This window comes from Chiroxiphia lanceolata, chromosome 3 (assembly GCF_009829145.1).
Source record: "Chiroxiphia lanceolata isolate bChiLan1 chromosome 3, bChiLan1.pri, whole genome shotgun sequence".
NCBI classification, from domain to species: Eukaryota; Metazoa; Chordata; class Aves; order Passeriformes; family Pipridae; genus Chiroxiphia; species Chiroxiphia lanceolata.
In genome coordinates, this window is record NC_045639.1 from 1,688,609 (window position 1) to 1,705,449 (window position 16,841).

General features: G+C 44.0%; 1 protein-coding gene across 15 annotated transcripts in view; it reads right to left on the bottom strand.

The window, feature by feature from the left end:
• CCDC88A (coiled-coil domain containing 88A) overlaps window positions 1-16,841 on the bottom strand; it is a 63,897-nt gene that overhangs the window by 43,254 nt on the left and 3,802 nt on the right. For all 15 annotated transcript variants that reach the window (XR_004356344.1, XM_032684137.1, XM_032684138.1 and 12 more), the window contains exons 3-4: window positions 6,093-6,201; window positions 2,800-2,869 (exon numbers count right to left, since the gene is read on the bottom strand). Coding sequence is in view for 14 of the 15 variants with exons in the window: in XM_032684137.1 (XP_032540028.1) it covers window positions 2,800-2,869; window positions 6,093-6,201 (179 nt within the window). In the remaining variant the exon portion in view is untranslated. The remainder of the gene's footprint in view (window positions 1-2,799; window positions 2,870-6,092; window positions 6,202-16,841) is intronic.

Consider the following 16,841-nt stretch of genomic DNA (forward strand, 5'->3'; position numbering starts at 1 on the left):
CATCTCAAAGTCTCGAGCTGGGAGGCCTTTTAGGTGGAAACAGAAAAAAACATCAATGAGTGTGTTTTACCAGAAGCCACTGGCTGAAGAAGGGGAATTCCACCTGGCTGCCTGTCTTAATGAAGGTTAACTGGAATATTGGAACAGGAGGAATCCATCCCAACAGCTCACATACTACATTCTTTCATCCCAATAAATTAATCACACTTTTTTATTTTTTAAGCAAGCCCTGAACTCCTCTTCACTCTCCATCTCCTGACTGCCTTTTAAACACCCACCTGAATATTGTTGCTTTGTCTTTGTCCCCCATTCCCTGAAGGAACACTGCAAAACACTGACCAACCTCAGCTTCCCTCTGCTGCCAAACATCCTGTGTGTTTTGGTTCCTTTCCCTCCACCACAAACACAGAAATAATCATTATCATTCTCTTCTACACCCTCCAACTCGCTGCTTGAACTTTGTCCCTACCCTGTGCTCCCCTATGATCTTCCCCGTGCCCACTCTTATCCCTGACTTTCATACTCCCTCTCATCCCTGACTTTCCCACCTCCCCTGGATGGCTCCCTCAGAAACAGGGCCTTGCTTTAATCTCCCCTTTCCCCCGTTAAAGGCCTTTTTCCTCATCATTATCTCCTCTCCCCTTTCCCCTCTGTAATTTAATTTCCCATTTCCAGGCTGCAGCTCCTCTCCTCCAGTTTTCTCCTCCAACTGGCTTCCTGCCAATTAGCTCAGCTGAGATGTTTCCTGATAAAGTCCCTGATGACCCGTTTTGTCAGAGCTCAAACCCGGCATTCCACCTGCATTTCCCTGGCTGAGCCAACTGCCTCCCATGGAGTCAGACGCGTTTCTCTTCCTTAAATCTCATCTGCTCCTGCAATTCCCGATCTCCTGCTATTTCCCTACTGATCATTCCTTAAGGGGAACAACCAGGAGACATTCCTGTGAAAAATCCCAGCTCCAGCCCAAGCTTTAGCGGAGCAAATCCGAGTGATTATCAGAGCCTTGACTTTTGCTGCGGGGCCTCGCCTTGGGGCAATCAGATTTACACTGCAGGCCTCTCCAAGGGTTTAACAGCCCTGCACTTGCCCACCAAATAAAGCTTAAAAATCCATCCTGGAACGAGATCCTCCTCAAGCTGACACAGCAAGGCCTGACTTGCAAAGGGGAAAGGTTCAGGAGGGATCCCAAAGGATCGGGCCTATCTCTGGATTCAGATCCAGCTCCGTGAGGGACTCGGGCAGGAATGTGAAACACCTGCAAGAATGCTGCCCAAACATAACAATTCTTTTTTAATATGAGGGCTGTGCTACAGGGAAGTCCTGATTTTCTCTCCCAAACCCACAGGAGAGCAATGCACACACCAGCAGAGGTTCCAGCTGCCAAACCACAGAAGCTGCACAGATTTGGCTGAGATCCCAAAACACGAAGACACCTCCTTATTAATGACAAGGCATGGATTTTTTTATGTGTACAACTAAATACAGTATTATCTCTGTGGGGGTTTATAGTGCAGTTTTAGTAAAATTTCATCTTATACTACACAATATCAAGACACTTTGTCTCAGTATCTTGAAGAGAACAATAAACATCACTAAAAAACTCAATGACCTGGGTTTTTTTTTTCGAATCTGTTTTTTCCATTAAATCCACGGAGTCTTTCGAAAACCTTAAGAAAGTCTGGAATCAAAATAGGAAAGCATGTTGCATTCCACTGTCTTGGAAAACAAGAGACCACATTGACACTTCTTGTGCATATGACAGCAGCTACACAAAGAGAAACTCAAAAGGCTGTGACCTCAGCAGTAAAAGCAGCAATATCCAAAAGCAGCAGGTAAAAAAGAATTAAAAAGCAAGATACCTACATAAATGGGATGTGTGCAGATGGGATATGGAAAATACCAAGGTTATGAACCTTGGGATTGCAAAGTGAGGAAACACAGATGGTTCTTCTGGCTCATGAGAAAGCCCTGGTGTCACAGACACGGAAGCATGGGTAGGAGACATCCCAAATAAATAAAACAAGCCAGGGGAAGCTGCACAGCCTGTTAGAGGAGTTCCTAACCTCTCTGCTGAGGTGTCAGAACATCAGGAGAACCTGGGACACATTAGACCCAAGCAAATAAACTCTGCCCCATCCAGAGTGGCTCCATGCAGGCCAGGTGTGTCTGCTCCGTGCTTCTGGAATTGAGAGCATGGTGCAGAGATTCCCAGGAGGCTGTGGACAGTCAGCTGGCTCCACACAGGCTGAGTGTCCTGGGCTCAAAATTGCAACTCTCAGAGCTGGAAGCAGAGAAGGTGGGAGCATGGAGAAGACAGTGTCAGTTCGGGGGAGAAAGCGAGAAGGTCAGAGCAATAATTGTCAGGTAAGGATGCAAGAGAAGCAGGGATCTGGGGGAAGGAAAAACAGGGATTAGGAGCTGGATTAAGTGAGATGCATTGAATTTCCTCAGCGGTGACACAGGTAAAGGAAGTTGGAAGTGCAGTAGCTGGGAGTACAGGAAACTTAAACTCTGTGCTATCAGTGGCTCACTGGTCGCTGGGAAATGAACTCTGGTCCAACATAAATCCTGAGAGAGGGACAAATCACATTTTTGCACAGTGTGGACCCCTTGTGTGAACAAAGAAAACCATTATTAAATCATTAAACCATTCCTCATCATCATTAACCCACTTATTTGCCAAAGCATTCACACGATTTTCTGTCGAAAGGCTCGATCCTATATGAATTTTATTTCCAGTGAACTCATACAAATTATCACACCAGTGCACATTTTTATCTTAGTCAAAAATAAACTTACCAGAAAAGGGATTTTTGCCAATTATTAACACGTTTGGCAAAGACATCATGATGAGCTGCTGCAAGTTCTCCTGTAAAAGTTAATTACAATGTCATTTACACCATATGTATTGAAAGGAAAGCAAACATCAAATACCAACAACCACTAGTGTTACATAAATAGTTTGAATTTTTTCAGGTCTCAATGCATAGATGTTAAACACTTAATTGTCTGGACCCTAATTAAAAAAAAACAAACTTACAGGCTATGAGTTAGTGCTACAAAAGCCCTGTTTTACTGGTTTGCACGGTCATCTCCACACAGCAAAATCCTCTCGTGGCAATGAGCTGGCTTATGGATCTTAAGCCCACTAGATCCTCAGTGAGAATGCAGCAAAACCCCTTTAAATAATTATGTTTGTGTTTCTCTGGCTAAGTTATCGATAACTGTTTATTTTCTTGGCTCTGAGCTGCATTTATGGTGCAAAATATCAATTTCCTCTCCCCTCTATGGTCTCTTTGGCTTCCCCAAAAGGTGGATGTGAAAATCCCCGGGGGGCTTTGGTGCAGTGACACTGGGACAGCTGTGAGGATAAAGGTACAACCCCCTGCTTGCACAGTGCCATGGAACTGCATGGAAGTGCCAGCCACCAGCTCTGCCTGTCTGTCCCCCAGATTCCATCCATGGAGAGGTGCCCTGGCCAGGACCGGCTGTAATCGGGTCAAATCCTCAGTCTAGACAGAGCCTAATTCTCCTGAAGCAGAGTAGTCTTTCTCCTATTCCCAGATGTTTATTCCCAGCAGATGCCATCCCAGCAGCAGCTCAGGAGCCAGGCTTTTTGTTTTTCCACAGTGACAGAGTCATTAATACAGAAAATGTTCCTGCTCCAAAGCAATGTATTCCAGAACGGTATGAGGTGTCACACTCCAACCTAAAAACCCAACCTAAGAAAAGCCCAATATTCCTTCAAAAACACCTGTAGAAATTATTAGTTATAGCTGTATTTGAAAGTTCCCACCAGTTAATACAGGACATAAAAAATCATACCTGAATGGATTAATACTAGACTGAAAAATATGTGCTTTCACAGCACATGCCTGAGACAAATCATGAGGAGGGAGAAAGCAGCTTTGACCTACTCAGAGATCATGAATTTCAACCAAGCTGTACTATCCACTTGATAAAGACAATTTTCAAAGAAATGAAGATATGAAGGGCACCACAGGATGTTTTAAATCTCTACAGAACAGATAAAACACGAGGAATTCAACGAGTATTTACAGCTACCGTGAAACAAAACCAAATACTGCCACAAACTGGGGGCTTGGTGGCTTTTTTGTTGGTTTTTTTTGGTGATAGCTCCAATAAGTCCATGCTGCTGCCATAAAGCTGATCACACCATACCATGAGGCAGAGTGTGAGCAGCAGTAACTGAAAAATGACACTATCACCTGTTTCCTTACAACACCAACCAAAAAATGACACTATCACCTGTTTCCTTACAACACCTCTGCCTCGCTCCAGAGGTGTGTGCCACCTCCTCTGTCACCCTGCATTAGCTCCAGCCCCTGCTCCCAACCTAGAAAAAAATTCCCAGATTTTTTAACTCCTGTTTGACCTGCAAAAATCAATTCAGCCCGTTTACAAAATTCCACCTTGCTCCTACAAACTTTCAGAGCTCGGGAGTATTTCCTTTCCTAAAGCTTTACACATACCATTTTAATTTTGCATGTTATGCCCTCCCAGAGCAGCTTTTTCTGACAAGCACAAACTGATGCAATTGTTTGCTAAACGGAGAGGGCATTTTCCACAGATGTTATAAAATCACATGGAATAAACTCAGACAGACAAGCTCACAATAAGAAGCTTTAAGAGTTAGGTTAACATAATGCTAAAAATTAAAAATCCCCATGTCCATGTCTGATTCCTGCTGTAATATTCCAGGGAGAAACAGCAGATCTCAGCACAGCCACTGCTTTCCACGTTCACTGCTCTTGGATCTCAGGTGGACACAGGGAACACTGGGAAGCACTCAGGTGTGAGGGCTCCTACCCCAGGCTATGGGAGGCCTCTCAGTTTGATTCCAGGGCATCCATCAAGCCCAGGATTTCCTGCCTGGGGGGATTTCACAGGTGACAGGAACTCAACTGACCCTTCCTTGGAGTTGGCTGAGCTGCCTCTCCCACACAGCCCCGGCTCTGCTCTGAGCTGGAGGGGGAGCAAAGGCTCCAGCCCACCCTTTATCCCCAAAACAAATCCTTATTCCTGCTAAAACACCAGCCCTGCAGTGTTTCATGTTCCCTCACAAGTGGCACCTCACAAGTCCAAGAAATTGGGGAGGGAAAGGGGGAGGAAAGTGTGTAAAACAGTCAAAAGTGTTGTTCGATCTTCAAAGGCGTGGTTTGAACATTTCTTCAATAAAAATGCTTTTTTAACTTTAAAATAAAGATATAACAAATCCTTTCTCTCACAAAGGTTTGGAGCAACACTCCCAATCCTGACCATTCACCTAACTGCCAGGAATTCTGCCTGGTCCTGGAGCACTAGGACTGGCTGATACCACGAGGCCAGCGGAGCACAGGGAATGCTTTGTATTCCAATAAAGATCAATCCCGTCAGTGCCTGTGCCTTCTGCTGCACCAGTTGTGGAGCACTAATGCCTGGTGGAAAACCACTTCCATTAGGAAAAGGAAAAGCATCTGGGTCATAGCAGGCAGCACATAAACCCACGTGCAGGGGCTGCCAAGGACAGGACGACGGGAAGCGCTGGAATAACGTCCGCTGGCCGCTCCCGGCAGCGCCAGCTGGGAATTCTCACTGCACTCGGGAGTTTGGGAAAGCCCCCACTCCATGTGTGCACAGGAGGAGCACAGACATCAGCACAGGCCAGGCCAGGATGCACAGGGAGAGGCAGAGCAAAGGTTCTGTCGTGCTGAAAATCAACTTAATTCTAAACCCAATGTGTTTTGTCCCGTTTTTCTTACAAAAACTCCGCTGGTAACGTTAAATGCACGTGTAATAATCTCCCTCACAGGCACAAAACTTGCTGCAGCTCACAAATATCAACCAGCAGTATTTACTGTGCTACAGGAGTAATTTAATACACAGAGTATCTGTTCCATAATTCACATATAAGTGTTTCCACTACAGCTGTAAATTAAACATGATAAAACATCTGACCAGATATATAAACAACCATTCCTACAAGCATCTCAAAATACTCATCTTATTTTTCTCACATTCAAAGGCATGGTTATAAAAGAACACTTAGCAATAATTCCAGGCAAAGCACAACACAAGAAGCAATTACTGACCTGATAGTAAGTTTTGATTTGTTTCACCAAAATAGACAAATTTTGAATCCTTAACGAGGCATCATTGTTGACTTTTTTGTTTATCCTCTGATTGGCAGACTTTGGATTGCTGCAGGAGAAAACAGGGACACAAAAGAGAATAAACTGAACACACTGAACATGAATCTTGAAACTCTCTCTCTAAAGCTAAAGGTACACTTCATGTGCCACGCTGACAAACTATAAAATGCTGTTTTGCTGTCATGAGGCACAAGAAGCAATGTGATTTTTGGCCTTCGGAACACAAAATGAAATACATCATGCTAACGCACATTAAATTATTTGAAATATATTTACAGATGATTGAGACCTGTCAACAAAGGGGTTATTGACTGGTGTGTTGTCATGTGTTATCACATCCCACCAGAGTTTTCTCTGGCTTCAGAGAGGAAATCAATCTCTCCTTCCTTCCCAAAGCAGAAAGGACCTGAGGAAATGCAGATGAGTCACCCTTTTTCAGTACCTCAGGACACAGCGAGTTATTAACACCCACAGCACAGTGTGACAACCCTTCCTTGGGATTTTCCATGGCAAACACCACAGAATCAAAGCACTCCCCCTCAACACCCTCCTGAAGCTTTAAACAACCCCTAGGGGACGGCCAAAGCGAAGTTCCTTTTACAGAGACACTCGATGCAGTTGCACAACACAACTCTTGCTGTTTAATGGCATTATTGTGCAGTTTAATGACATTATTATCAGCTAAATGAGCAGCTGGCTGGGCTGCTGAGCTCCAAGCAGAAAGCACCAACCTCTCCCTGGCAAAACTTTGTATTTGCCTTTCGCAGCTTGCTCAACTTCCAGCATACCAGAATTTTTGAAGGATATATATTGATATCTTTCCTTCAGTTTATTGCTCTCAGCATTTCCTGGCTTGTAAGGATATATAGAAATAATAGGAAAAACAGTGCTGGGAAAGGAAGTTGGGTCATATATAAAATGCACTGCCAACACACAGCCATTTATGACATAAAAGCAGTAAGCACAGTACCCTTTTTTTTTGTATATGTGAACATAAATCTAGGATAATTAGGACATGGGTAATTGCCTCATTCCCAAATGCTCATCGCCACGATCCTAAAAATACTATAAACAATTAAAAGTACATCAGAGAATAATACATCAGCCAAAACTGTGTGACTGAGGTGTCACCTTGGATTTATTAGTTCAGCCAACCTGTGGCTGCAGGAGGAACTAGAGGGGCTAAAAATAACTCCCCTTTTCAGATGCACAGAACTGAACTCCCTTCCACGCTGAATTCATTCAAATTTGTTAAAATCAGAGAGAAAATCCACGATAAACCCTGCTGACCTACAGAGATCAGCTGAAGTCTCCTATTTCTACATTCATATCTCCAAAAGGCCGATTTGGGGCCCTTAATCTTCATGTTTAATCTTAATGACCACGGGATTATCTCGGGGCTTTTCCATCATCTTCATCAGCAGCATTCCTGCAGCCCCACGTTGGAGGGGACTCTCCCTTCAGAGCACTCAAAGCACAGGGCACTGGAGCTTCCTGGAGATATTGTCATAGCTCTCATTTCGGGCACCAACACAAAACTCAGCGTGCAGCCACAAGAATTCAGAACACAAATGTCACCCAAAGCCCAGGCTTTGCATTTTCCCATTCCAGAAGCTGTGCTGGAATATTTAGACTGATCGAGGCAGAAGGTATTCAACTTTTTTTTTTTTAAATCCTTTTTTTTTTTTGGCATGAATTGCAAGAAACTGTTTACTGAGACTGTGAATTTTTTGCTGGGAAAACTTGGGCCACTGATGTGCTCTGGAACTGTATCTTGAACAAACTCAGAGTCCAGCTACAGGATGCTCTGCTGGGGCAGATGATCAACAATTAAAATCAGAATGTCATTCTTGGGACAACTTGGAGCACAGAACAAATTTATTTTAATAATTTTAAATTTTTTCCAAAACATTAAGGCAAGGGATCCAACAGAAACCCCCAAACTCTGAATTTCCTTCACATTTTTCAGCAGAACTTTAAAACAGGTAACGGTGACAAGAAGTTGAACCCCTTGCTTTTGAGGATCAACAAAACCAAGGTGCTTGGATATCAGTAACACTGCTAATCTCTACCAATCATTTTTAATTTAATTAAACAAGTACCCTCAATAGCTCACCACAGGTAGCAGATTTCTTGGTCATTTTTGTTTGAGAATGTTGTATTGTCTCATCACTCTTCAAACAAGGGAGGTGAGTTGTCCTTGACACTCTCAATTAACATGTTAGCCATGACTAAGATGTCTTAATCTGTCCCTCTCAAGAGGAAATACCACAGCACGACGTTGGCTCCACATTTTCCATCATATATTCTTTGTGGAATTGTATTTTGCCAGACTGGTCCAAGCCAGGACATACTGATTTTCTTACCATGCATTCGAAATAACTAATGAAACACGAGGTGCAACTAATTTTTCATGCACAAAGATAAAAAAATCTAAACATAAAACTGCCCAAACCTGTATGGCTTAAAAGAACAGCCATAAACTAGTTTAAATTTTTTGAAAATTCACTGAAGATTTTAATAGATTCCTTCTATTCATATGTTGAATTGTTTAATTTTTATGACCAATAAAATGCTTACAATAATTACATTTTTTTTAATGCAAAACAGCTCTCTTTATTAGAATACATTTGCTCCAATACCACTGAAATAAACTGGTAGATGCTGTCGGGAATACAGGAGGCAAAGGAAATAATTTAGAATATAAAACAGACTTTTGTAAGAGATATGGTTTCAAAAAGCTGGTTTTAAAGCTGAGATTCTGGTGGCTACTATACCCATTTTTAAGGCCATGATCTGCTCCTTTTTCTGAGGTGGAGATGCTCAACTGCTTCAGTGGCAAACAGCCCAGCAAAATAGGGCAAATCTGTGCACAAGTCGATAGGAAGCAGAGCGGTGAAAGATCCCCTTCAGCAATTTTACATTTAAGAGCAACCTACTTCTGACAAGAGACATTAATTTCAGTGGCAGCAAAAGCAGACAGGAGCATCCCCTCCCAGTGATGCATTAGTTTAAAAACTCCTGATTGCAGGGGGAACCTGGGTGATTTGGAAATACTACCCAGTGTCATGAATCGCGGATTGAGACTCCAAATAATCAGGGATTATGGGCCTTTAATTTTTCATTGACCAAAATCTATCAGAAATGGGAATGTGATAGCTTAATGGCTTCATGCTTAAATCTATGCAGACTGCAAACCAGTTGTGTCCTCTCCTGCCATCTGTTCCTTGATGGTACTTAATCATTAAGTCTGGTATCGCCACGCACCCTAATTTTAAATATTCCATTGTTTGGACCTATCCGGGTAAAGTGCAGTGAAATGCTGCAGCAGCACTTTGGAAAAAATTCTGTGCAAGTGAACATCTCAAAGAGCAATAAATATTGACTGGTAGCCTGTGGTTTAGCATCCAGCAGCACAGCACTCACTTGTACAAAAAAATGCTGCTCGCTCACCAAAGTTAAATTTTTTGCAAAGTCCTTTTAACTGCAAGGCTCACTCTTGCCATCTTCCAAATATTTCACTAGTAACAGAATTTTCTGATAGATTTCAAGTAATAAAGCAAGCCTTTCCAATATTACTGTTGGCAAGGAAACAATAAGCGTGCACAGAAAGTATTTTACAAAGAGATTTAATAGAGCAGTGTCCTTTTACTGACAAAGCAGTACAAAAGTCAAAATAAAACTGGGGCCTTCGAGGGAGAATAACTGATAATATTTAATTGTTTAGACATTTGAAGCAACACCACAGCAAGTGGTACGTTGAGGCAGTGAAGTTATCAGAAGCAGGTGGGACTAAAGGAGCACTGGCCTTCCCCAGTTGATTGTCTGATCCACGGAAAAATCATCATTTTGGGTGAATCTGCAGGAAGGACAGTGCTAAGGAATGGGGCAGATCCTGAATTTACCATATAATCAGTATCACACACGTTCTAGAAAGGCTGGGACAAGATGCCACCCTTCAAACTCCTCCTGCATCCACCTTCCCTACAGAGTAATTCCTCCCACGGACTGCCCGCTGCTGACCCGTGCAGAGAACTAACTCAGCACGTGTTCATCTGAAAAACAGAGGCAATAAAATCCTTCTCCCTCTTGCAGAGCACCAGGTAAGAGGTGCCAGCCCTGAGGGGTGGGGATGACACCAGACACAATTTGCAGATATTGCCCCAGGCACACCCCATGTGCTGAACACACAAGGGATGTTACACTCCAGAGATGCTCAAGGCTTCACTTCCCAACCCTGCTTAGCCACTGGATCTTTGTGCACTTACATGGGATCCAGGAAAAGGATGCTCTGACCCTAACTTGGAACGTGCAAACATGTTGAGACAACCCTGCCCAAGCACCAGGCAGTGCACAGTTAAATTGGTCATGTATCCCTGCAGACATCTGCTCAAACCCCTGGAGAACCATTCCAAACACCGAGATACCCCCTTTGCCACAAAACGAGGTATTAAAATTCAGTTTAAGGACCCTTTTCTAGCTCTGCACTTAGCAAAGATTGAGAGCCAGAAGTTCAAAGCTGCATCAAACGTTTTTTGCCTCGTGATAACGTGAGCTTTAGGAAATAGGTCTAACATCCAAAGTCTTTTGGCCCCTGCACAAAACCCCACTTCCCAGGATTATGTCCAACATCATAAGCTATTAGGAGGCTGCAGCCCAATGCCTACTTTCAAAAAAAAAAAAAAAACACAACAAAACCAACAAAAACCACCCCGACCAACTGGCCTAAAACAAATGGAGCGGCCGGTGGGGATCACAGGGAGCCGTGCCAAGGGCATGTGAGTGGATCCCGGGCATACGTGGAGCTTCCCTGCTCCCGGCATCTGACCGGGCTGACCCGCTCCCGGAGCGCTGCCCGGTGCCTGAGCAATCGCTGGCACTGCCAGCAGAGGAGCTGCCTAATTACTCACGGTTCACGTGTGCTCCGAGGGCTGCTGTCCCGCCCACTAACCCCGTGCCCCCCCCTTGCCCAGCACAGCACCCCGGGGGCTGCCCTGACCTGCGGGGGACCCCACGGGAGGGTCACAGCAGCACCAAGGGACAGCCCCTCACGTGGGAACACGCAAACAGCCGCACGAAATCACGGCGTGTTCAGGAGGCTGCTGACCGAGCTTTGATTTCTCCCTCCCAGGGTTTTAAAAAAAAAAAAACAGAGCCCAGAACAGCCTAGATTTATTTTTCGTCCTGTCTCTGTTCCTTAACAGCAATAAGGTGCTGCAGGTGAGCAAAATGTGTGAGGAAAGAAGAGAGGAACCAGTTCACCTGTCGCTGACTAACCACACACTGAATTAACACCCCCTGAAAATCTCTAGATTTAGAGAGCAACCTCTGTTTTTGGCATCGCTAGTATGAAATGACTTTATTACTACTGTTTCACCTTGACCTTGACCACTCATTTCCTATCACACCAAAAGGTGAAAAAATCAAAAATTGCCAAAAACTGAACCCAGTGAGTGACTGAGTAACCTGGGTGAGCTCCCCATGACAATCAGTGACAACGTGGAGCTTGCAAAAGGTGAATTGGCCTCCATCAAAGTAAAAAGTGTTACTCAGGGAAAGGAAAACCCATGGGATTCAAAGCAGCCCAGAACACTTCATGCTGCCACTCAAAATAAACACACCCAGGTATTAAAAACGCGAGAATTCTAGAAGAAACACGAACAAACAAATCCTTTTTTTGAGGAAATGCACAAGAAGCAGAAAGGTTGACAAACACACCTCACTCCAACAACTCTGAGTATCCTCTTGGTTTGCTTAGTCGGTTTTTGAGGGCTTTTCTAACCAGTATCAACTACTGTTTGAAAAGGGAGTGAAAATGCTGTAGGACTTGGTCTACACCACTTTCCAAATTAAACTAAAGCCAAAAGGTGCCCAGGATGCAGGAGTGTACAGGCTACAAAGGTCAGGGATGGACCCGGCACAGAAACAAACTCCTGAGGATCAGCAATACCGAAGTTTTGACTTCTACTTCAAGCCCTGATGTTACTTTCCCTCTCAGGGTCAACTCTTCACTTCTGAAATGAGTTCAAACTTGAAGATCCATTCAGTAATTAACAGAGCAACCGAAAACTCCTTCACTTGGCGATTAACACCTCAAAGCACCCGACACTAAAACACCGCAAACATCGACACCCACAGCGATCCTGTGACAACAGCCAGATTAACTTCGCGGCGCTCGGCGCTCCCAGCTCGGCATCACAAGGCGCGGCATGACTTGGCACCCAACATCACGGGGCACTGACGGCAGAAAATGCTTCTACAACCTGCCCTGGGGAACGACATCGTGCAAACACGCAGGTATCCCTCGGGAAGGAACATCAGGAACAGTTATAAAAGCGGCAGAACGGGGGCCAGCGAGTTGTCATCGCTGACAGGAAGCAGCGAGCAGCACAGAGGAGAAGACAATAAACACTTATCGCCCCGAGCAAACGGCATTTGTGGAGCTAACACGCTTTCTAAGACACTTAAAATATGAATACAGGGGGAAATTGCTACGTAGGATTTTAAAACAATACACACTGATGCAGTCTTCTTTATGTAAGACTGAAAAAACCTCTTTGGGGTAGTTTGTATGTATAAGTTTTTTTTCTTCTGCCCCACCAAACTTCCAGCACCACAGCACCTCGTACTTCGCTTTCTTTGATAACCACAGCACCACCAAGACCAATTTCTCCTTTGGAAGACTTGGAAAAACGTTCCCTCACTTTTACTCATGACTTGGAGCTTTGCTGGAGCTGTAAATTCTCGAAACAAATGAGCACTTCAGAGTCAAAGCAGCCTGACCACAGGTCAAACAGCTCAGCACCCGGAGCATTAAACCCACAGGAAACAATGCGCGATCAGCCAAGTGAAATGACACCAGAGCCACCCAAATATTGCAATTTTTGTCACTAAAAAGATCTTCAGCTGTAAAAATAGCACCACAATGACTTCCACTGAACGCTTTTGGTTGGAGCACTATTACTTTAGCATTTCCCTTTCTCACGAAGGGAAATAAACCTTCTAGGAGTAAAATAATGACACTAAAATACACATATTCACCTTTGGCCATACCAGTTTTCAGCCTAGTGACAGTGTGACATTTGTCTCCCTTCTCTGACACATCAAGTACTGTCTGTAGGCTGGTTTTGTCCAGCACACACAACACTAAACACACAGCAAGTGTATTCCCAAGCTACCAGGAAATTACACCAGACACTCCTCGCTCAAGGGCTTATTTAAGAAAAACAAAGATACCACACAAAGAAAAACTAGAGCAAATATCTCCCTGAAGCTTAAACCAAGATAGAATTCTGCAATAAACCCAAGTGGTTTTATCTCATATCACTGGAGGAAAGGAAGCAAATTTGGGAGCAACACATTCCAAGATTCACCCAGTGGCCAGGAATATGGCACACACCATTTATGAGTTCACCCCTTACCATTTCCCAGTGTAAAAGTATAACAGAAGGTAATTTTCACTCGGGTCAAGCAGCAGCTTTGCTTCCATTCAATGCCTTGGCATCAATTAATCCCATGAAACCAGAGGGAGGCATTTTGTAAATGCTGCTCAACAACAACTGCCTCTGGAGCATCCTCGGGATAAATCCTGCACTCCCAAACAAAGCAAACCCACAAACAGGCTCACACAGTTATTCCCAAATAATCTCTGACACAGAGGCCATGTGCTCTAACAAACCAGCAGTTCCAAAAAAAATGCCTTGATCCCTAAATAATTACTGCCTAGGGAAAAGTGGTGCAGGAGGGAAGACAAGGAAACAAACTGGTATTCAGTTTAGAGGAACCAAAAATAAGATGAACATATGAAAGAACACAAACCCTCCAATTCCCTTCTTAGCAGAGGAAATAAATGAGGAAAATCTAGAAGCAGGCTTGTCAAATTTGGCATGGGATGTGATGTGCTTGATTTAGCAACCAATTTGTCAGTTAACATGGGTAGGTTTTAAAGGAAAAGATCAGAGCACAGCAATACTTTGCCAAGGTTTGTGGTGTAGAGACCCCCAGACCAGCCAGGAAACCTGAAGTATTACCCCCAGGAAAGGGATCTGCAGCTCAACTAAAACTCTGGATTTTACTGCTGCCATGATTTCCATGGAGTGCTTTGGAACAGCAGACAGAGGTAAGTGCAATGCAAAATCCTCTGAAAATGACATTACAAAAGCCACAGTGAATATATGTCATTTCCTCACCAGAATGTTTTCAATGCTGAAACAAGTTATTTTGATTTCAGATCTGAGATGGTTAGTCATGAAACAGGTAGACAGACCCAAAAACCCACCTCTGTATGTATTAAAAATGGTTTTTAGTCCAGCCTTTATTCCCTGGCCCCAGCTAGCAGCCCAGACTAAGGGTGGGATAAGTAGTACACTACCAAAATAAAATAAGGAGACAAAGACAGATAATCAAGACAGCACATGAAGAAGAGAGAAAAGAAGTGGATGCATACATGTAGAGGAAGATTAGATGATTTAATTCCTAATCTTCAAAATTCTGCAAGGAACAAGAGCGAAGCACAGAAGAGTTTGCTGCTCAGCAATAAGTCAGAGCAGCCAGGAGGAAGGAAAGGGGACATCAACTGTGGAAAAGGGTACACGTGCATAAAAAACCCCCAGTGAAACATAAGCCAAGATCAAACACTTCAAACATTCCATGTTCAACCCACACTTTCTTCCCTTTTCCTATCAAGCCCCTCAGCAGTGCAGGTACCAGCCCACGTGCCCCTCATCTGCCCAGTTCAGAGCTCACTGCAGGCAGATGTTCCATGATGATGATGATGATGATGATGATGTTTTCCTTTTCTGCAATCAAAAGGTTTTAATCCCAACAGTCCTGACCACGCTGCACATTGTGCTGGACCGTTTATAGAAGAAAAATTACTGTTAGAAATCCATCTCTCCTGAAGAAAAATCTAGGCCCTGCTGCTGCTGCAGAAGAGAGCAACAGCTCCAAACTTTGAGAGGGAGATGTACCTTGCGCCTGTGGAAACCTGACAGAGCACGTCTGAGAAGTGGGAATCAAATGCACTCGCTACAACAAAGTGAGAAAGGTGCAGACTTCATAATATTTGACCTTTTTTCCTAAAACAGATGCTCCTACAGTCAAAGTCACCCATTTAATTTCCCTCTTTTCCATTTCCCCACCCAGCCGGAACCTGCCTCTTGCTGCCTGGTGTTCCCAAGAAGGAGTTAATTGGAGCGGAGTGGCTGTTCCTGCTCCCTTTCCCAGAGCAGGCAGCTGGCTGCTGCACCGGAGACCCAGTCCAGCTTTCAGGGAAAGATATAGGCAAGCCAGAAGTATGGGTTGGCAGGCTCCAGGGCTTGGAAAAAAAGCTCACAAGTGAAGACTGAGAGCTCAGAAGAGCAGCCAGGGCAGCAGTCCACATTCTGGGCACACACCGCCAGAGCCGGGCAAGGAAACACTCAGCCCGTCCACCTGGAAAATCTGAGGGGTGGGAAAGGCCTGCAAGTGAATCCAGCCAGGGAAAAGCAGTGGGAGAATAGCAAAAGGGGAAAAAAACCAGGAGGAGGATAAAATATTTCGCCCTTTGAAGCGGCTTTCAGCATGTCTGGATGCAGCAACTGATATGGAAAGTCCTGGTTAATAGATTAAATTAAGAGCAAAGTTATAAATGGCACACTGGGGTGCAAGCAGCCAGGTTTTCCAGACAGTGGATTAAATTAATTCAGAGTTTGGGTCTGCACGTTACCAACCCTGCACTCAGCCTGTGTCCAAGAGTTCCTTTAAACCAGATTTCTTTCCACAACTGCAAAGCATAGTAATCTAAAACAAAAAAAAATTAAAATACAGTTTTGAGTCTTTGTTGCTTGACCAAATATTAATGGTGGTGGTAAATGTAATGAAAGCCCCAATCTTGTAACTACTTGCAGCTGTCTGTTTTTATTCAAAGGAACTAGCAAGACCCTTGTCAGTCTGGGAACCACAGCTCATACTACAAGACTCCCAGCATTTCTTACACAATCCCGTTGGAATTCAGTTAAATATCAGAGAACAAGAACCTATCAAAGACGTGAATTAAACAGCACTCAGAAAATGAGCGTTTCTGTAAAGTTACCCCGATGCTTTTGGATCAGAGGAACACAAAACAGCACAATGCTCAGACTATAAAAAGCCCCTGAGGTGATGCCAGTCAGGTGCTGGAAAAGTACCTCTGGGACAAGCAAGTATTATTTTACTGCAATTGTGCAGAGATGTGCAACAGGTGACTAATCCACTGAACGACAGTGGTTCCCTGATGTCAGCACCACACACAACAGATTTTAACTTTCCCATACCAGAAGGATCGTGATACAGAGGTGCAGGGAAGGTATGAAGGGTTCCTGGCCTGTCCCCCCACCTCCCTGCCCTGGCACAGCAGCCCTGCAGTGATCTCTCTGGGCTCTGATTGATTTGCAGGCAGCGTGACCCCCTTTTTGTATCAAAGAACACAAAGATAAAGGCTCAGATTTAGAAAGACAGATGGGTTTCTATGCCCAAGTATCAGATACTGACTGATCCCAGCAGAAGGTAGGTAACCCAACACTTCTGAAGAACGGGGCCTAAATTTAAACAGGAAATTAGTCGGGAGCTAATACTGTAACGCTGGGATTCTCCTTAATTAAAAACAAAATTTAAAAAAGCAATAATTAAATTAGCCTGTATCATCTCCAACAAAGGAAGAGCTCTTCAGAC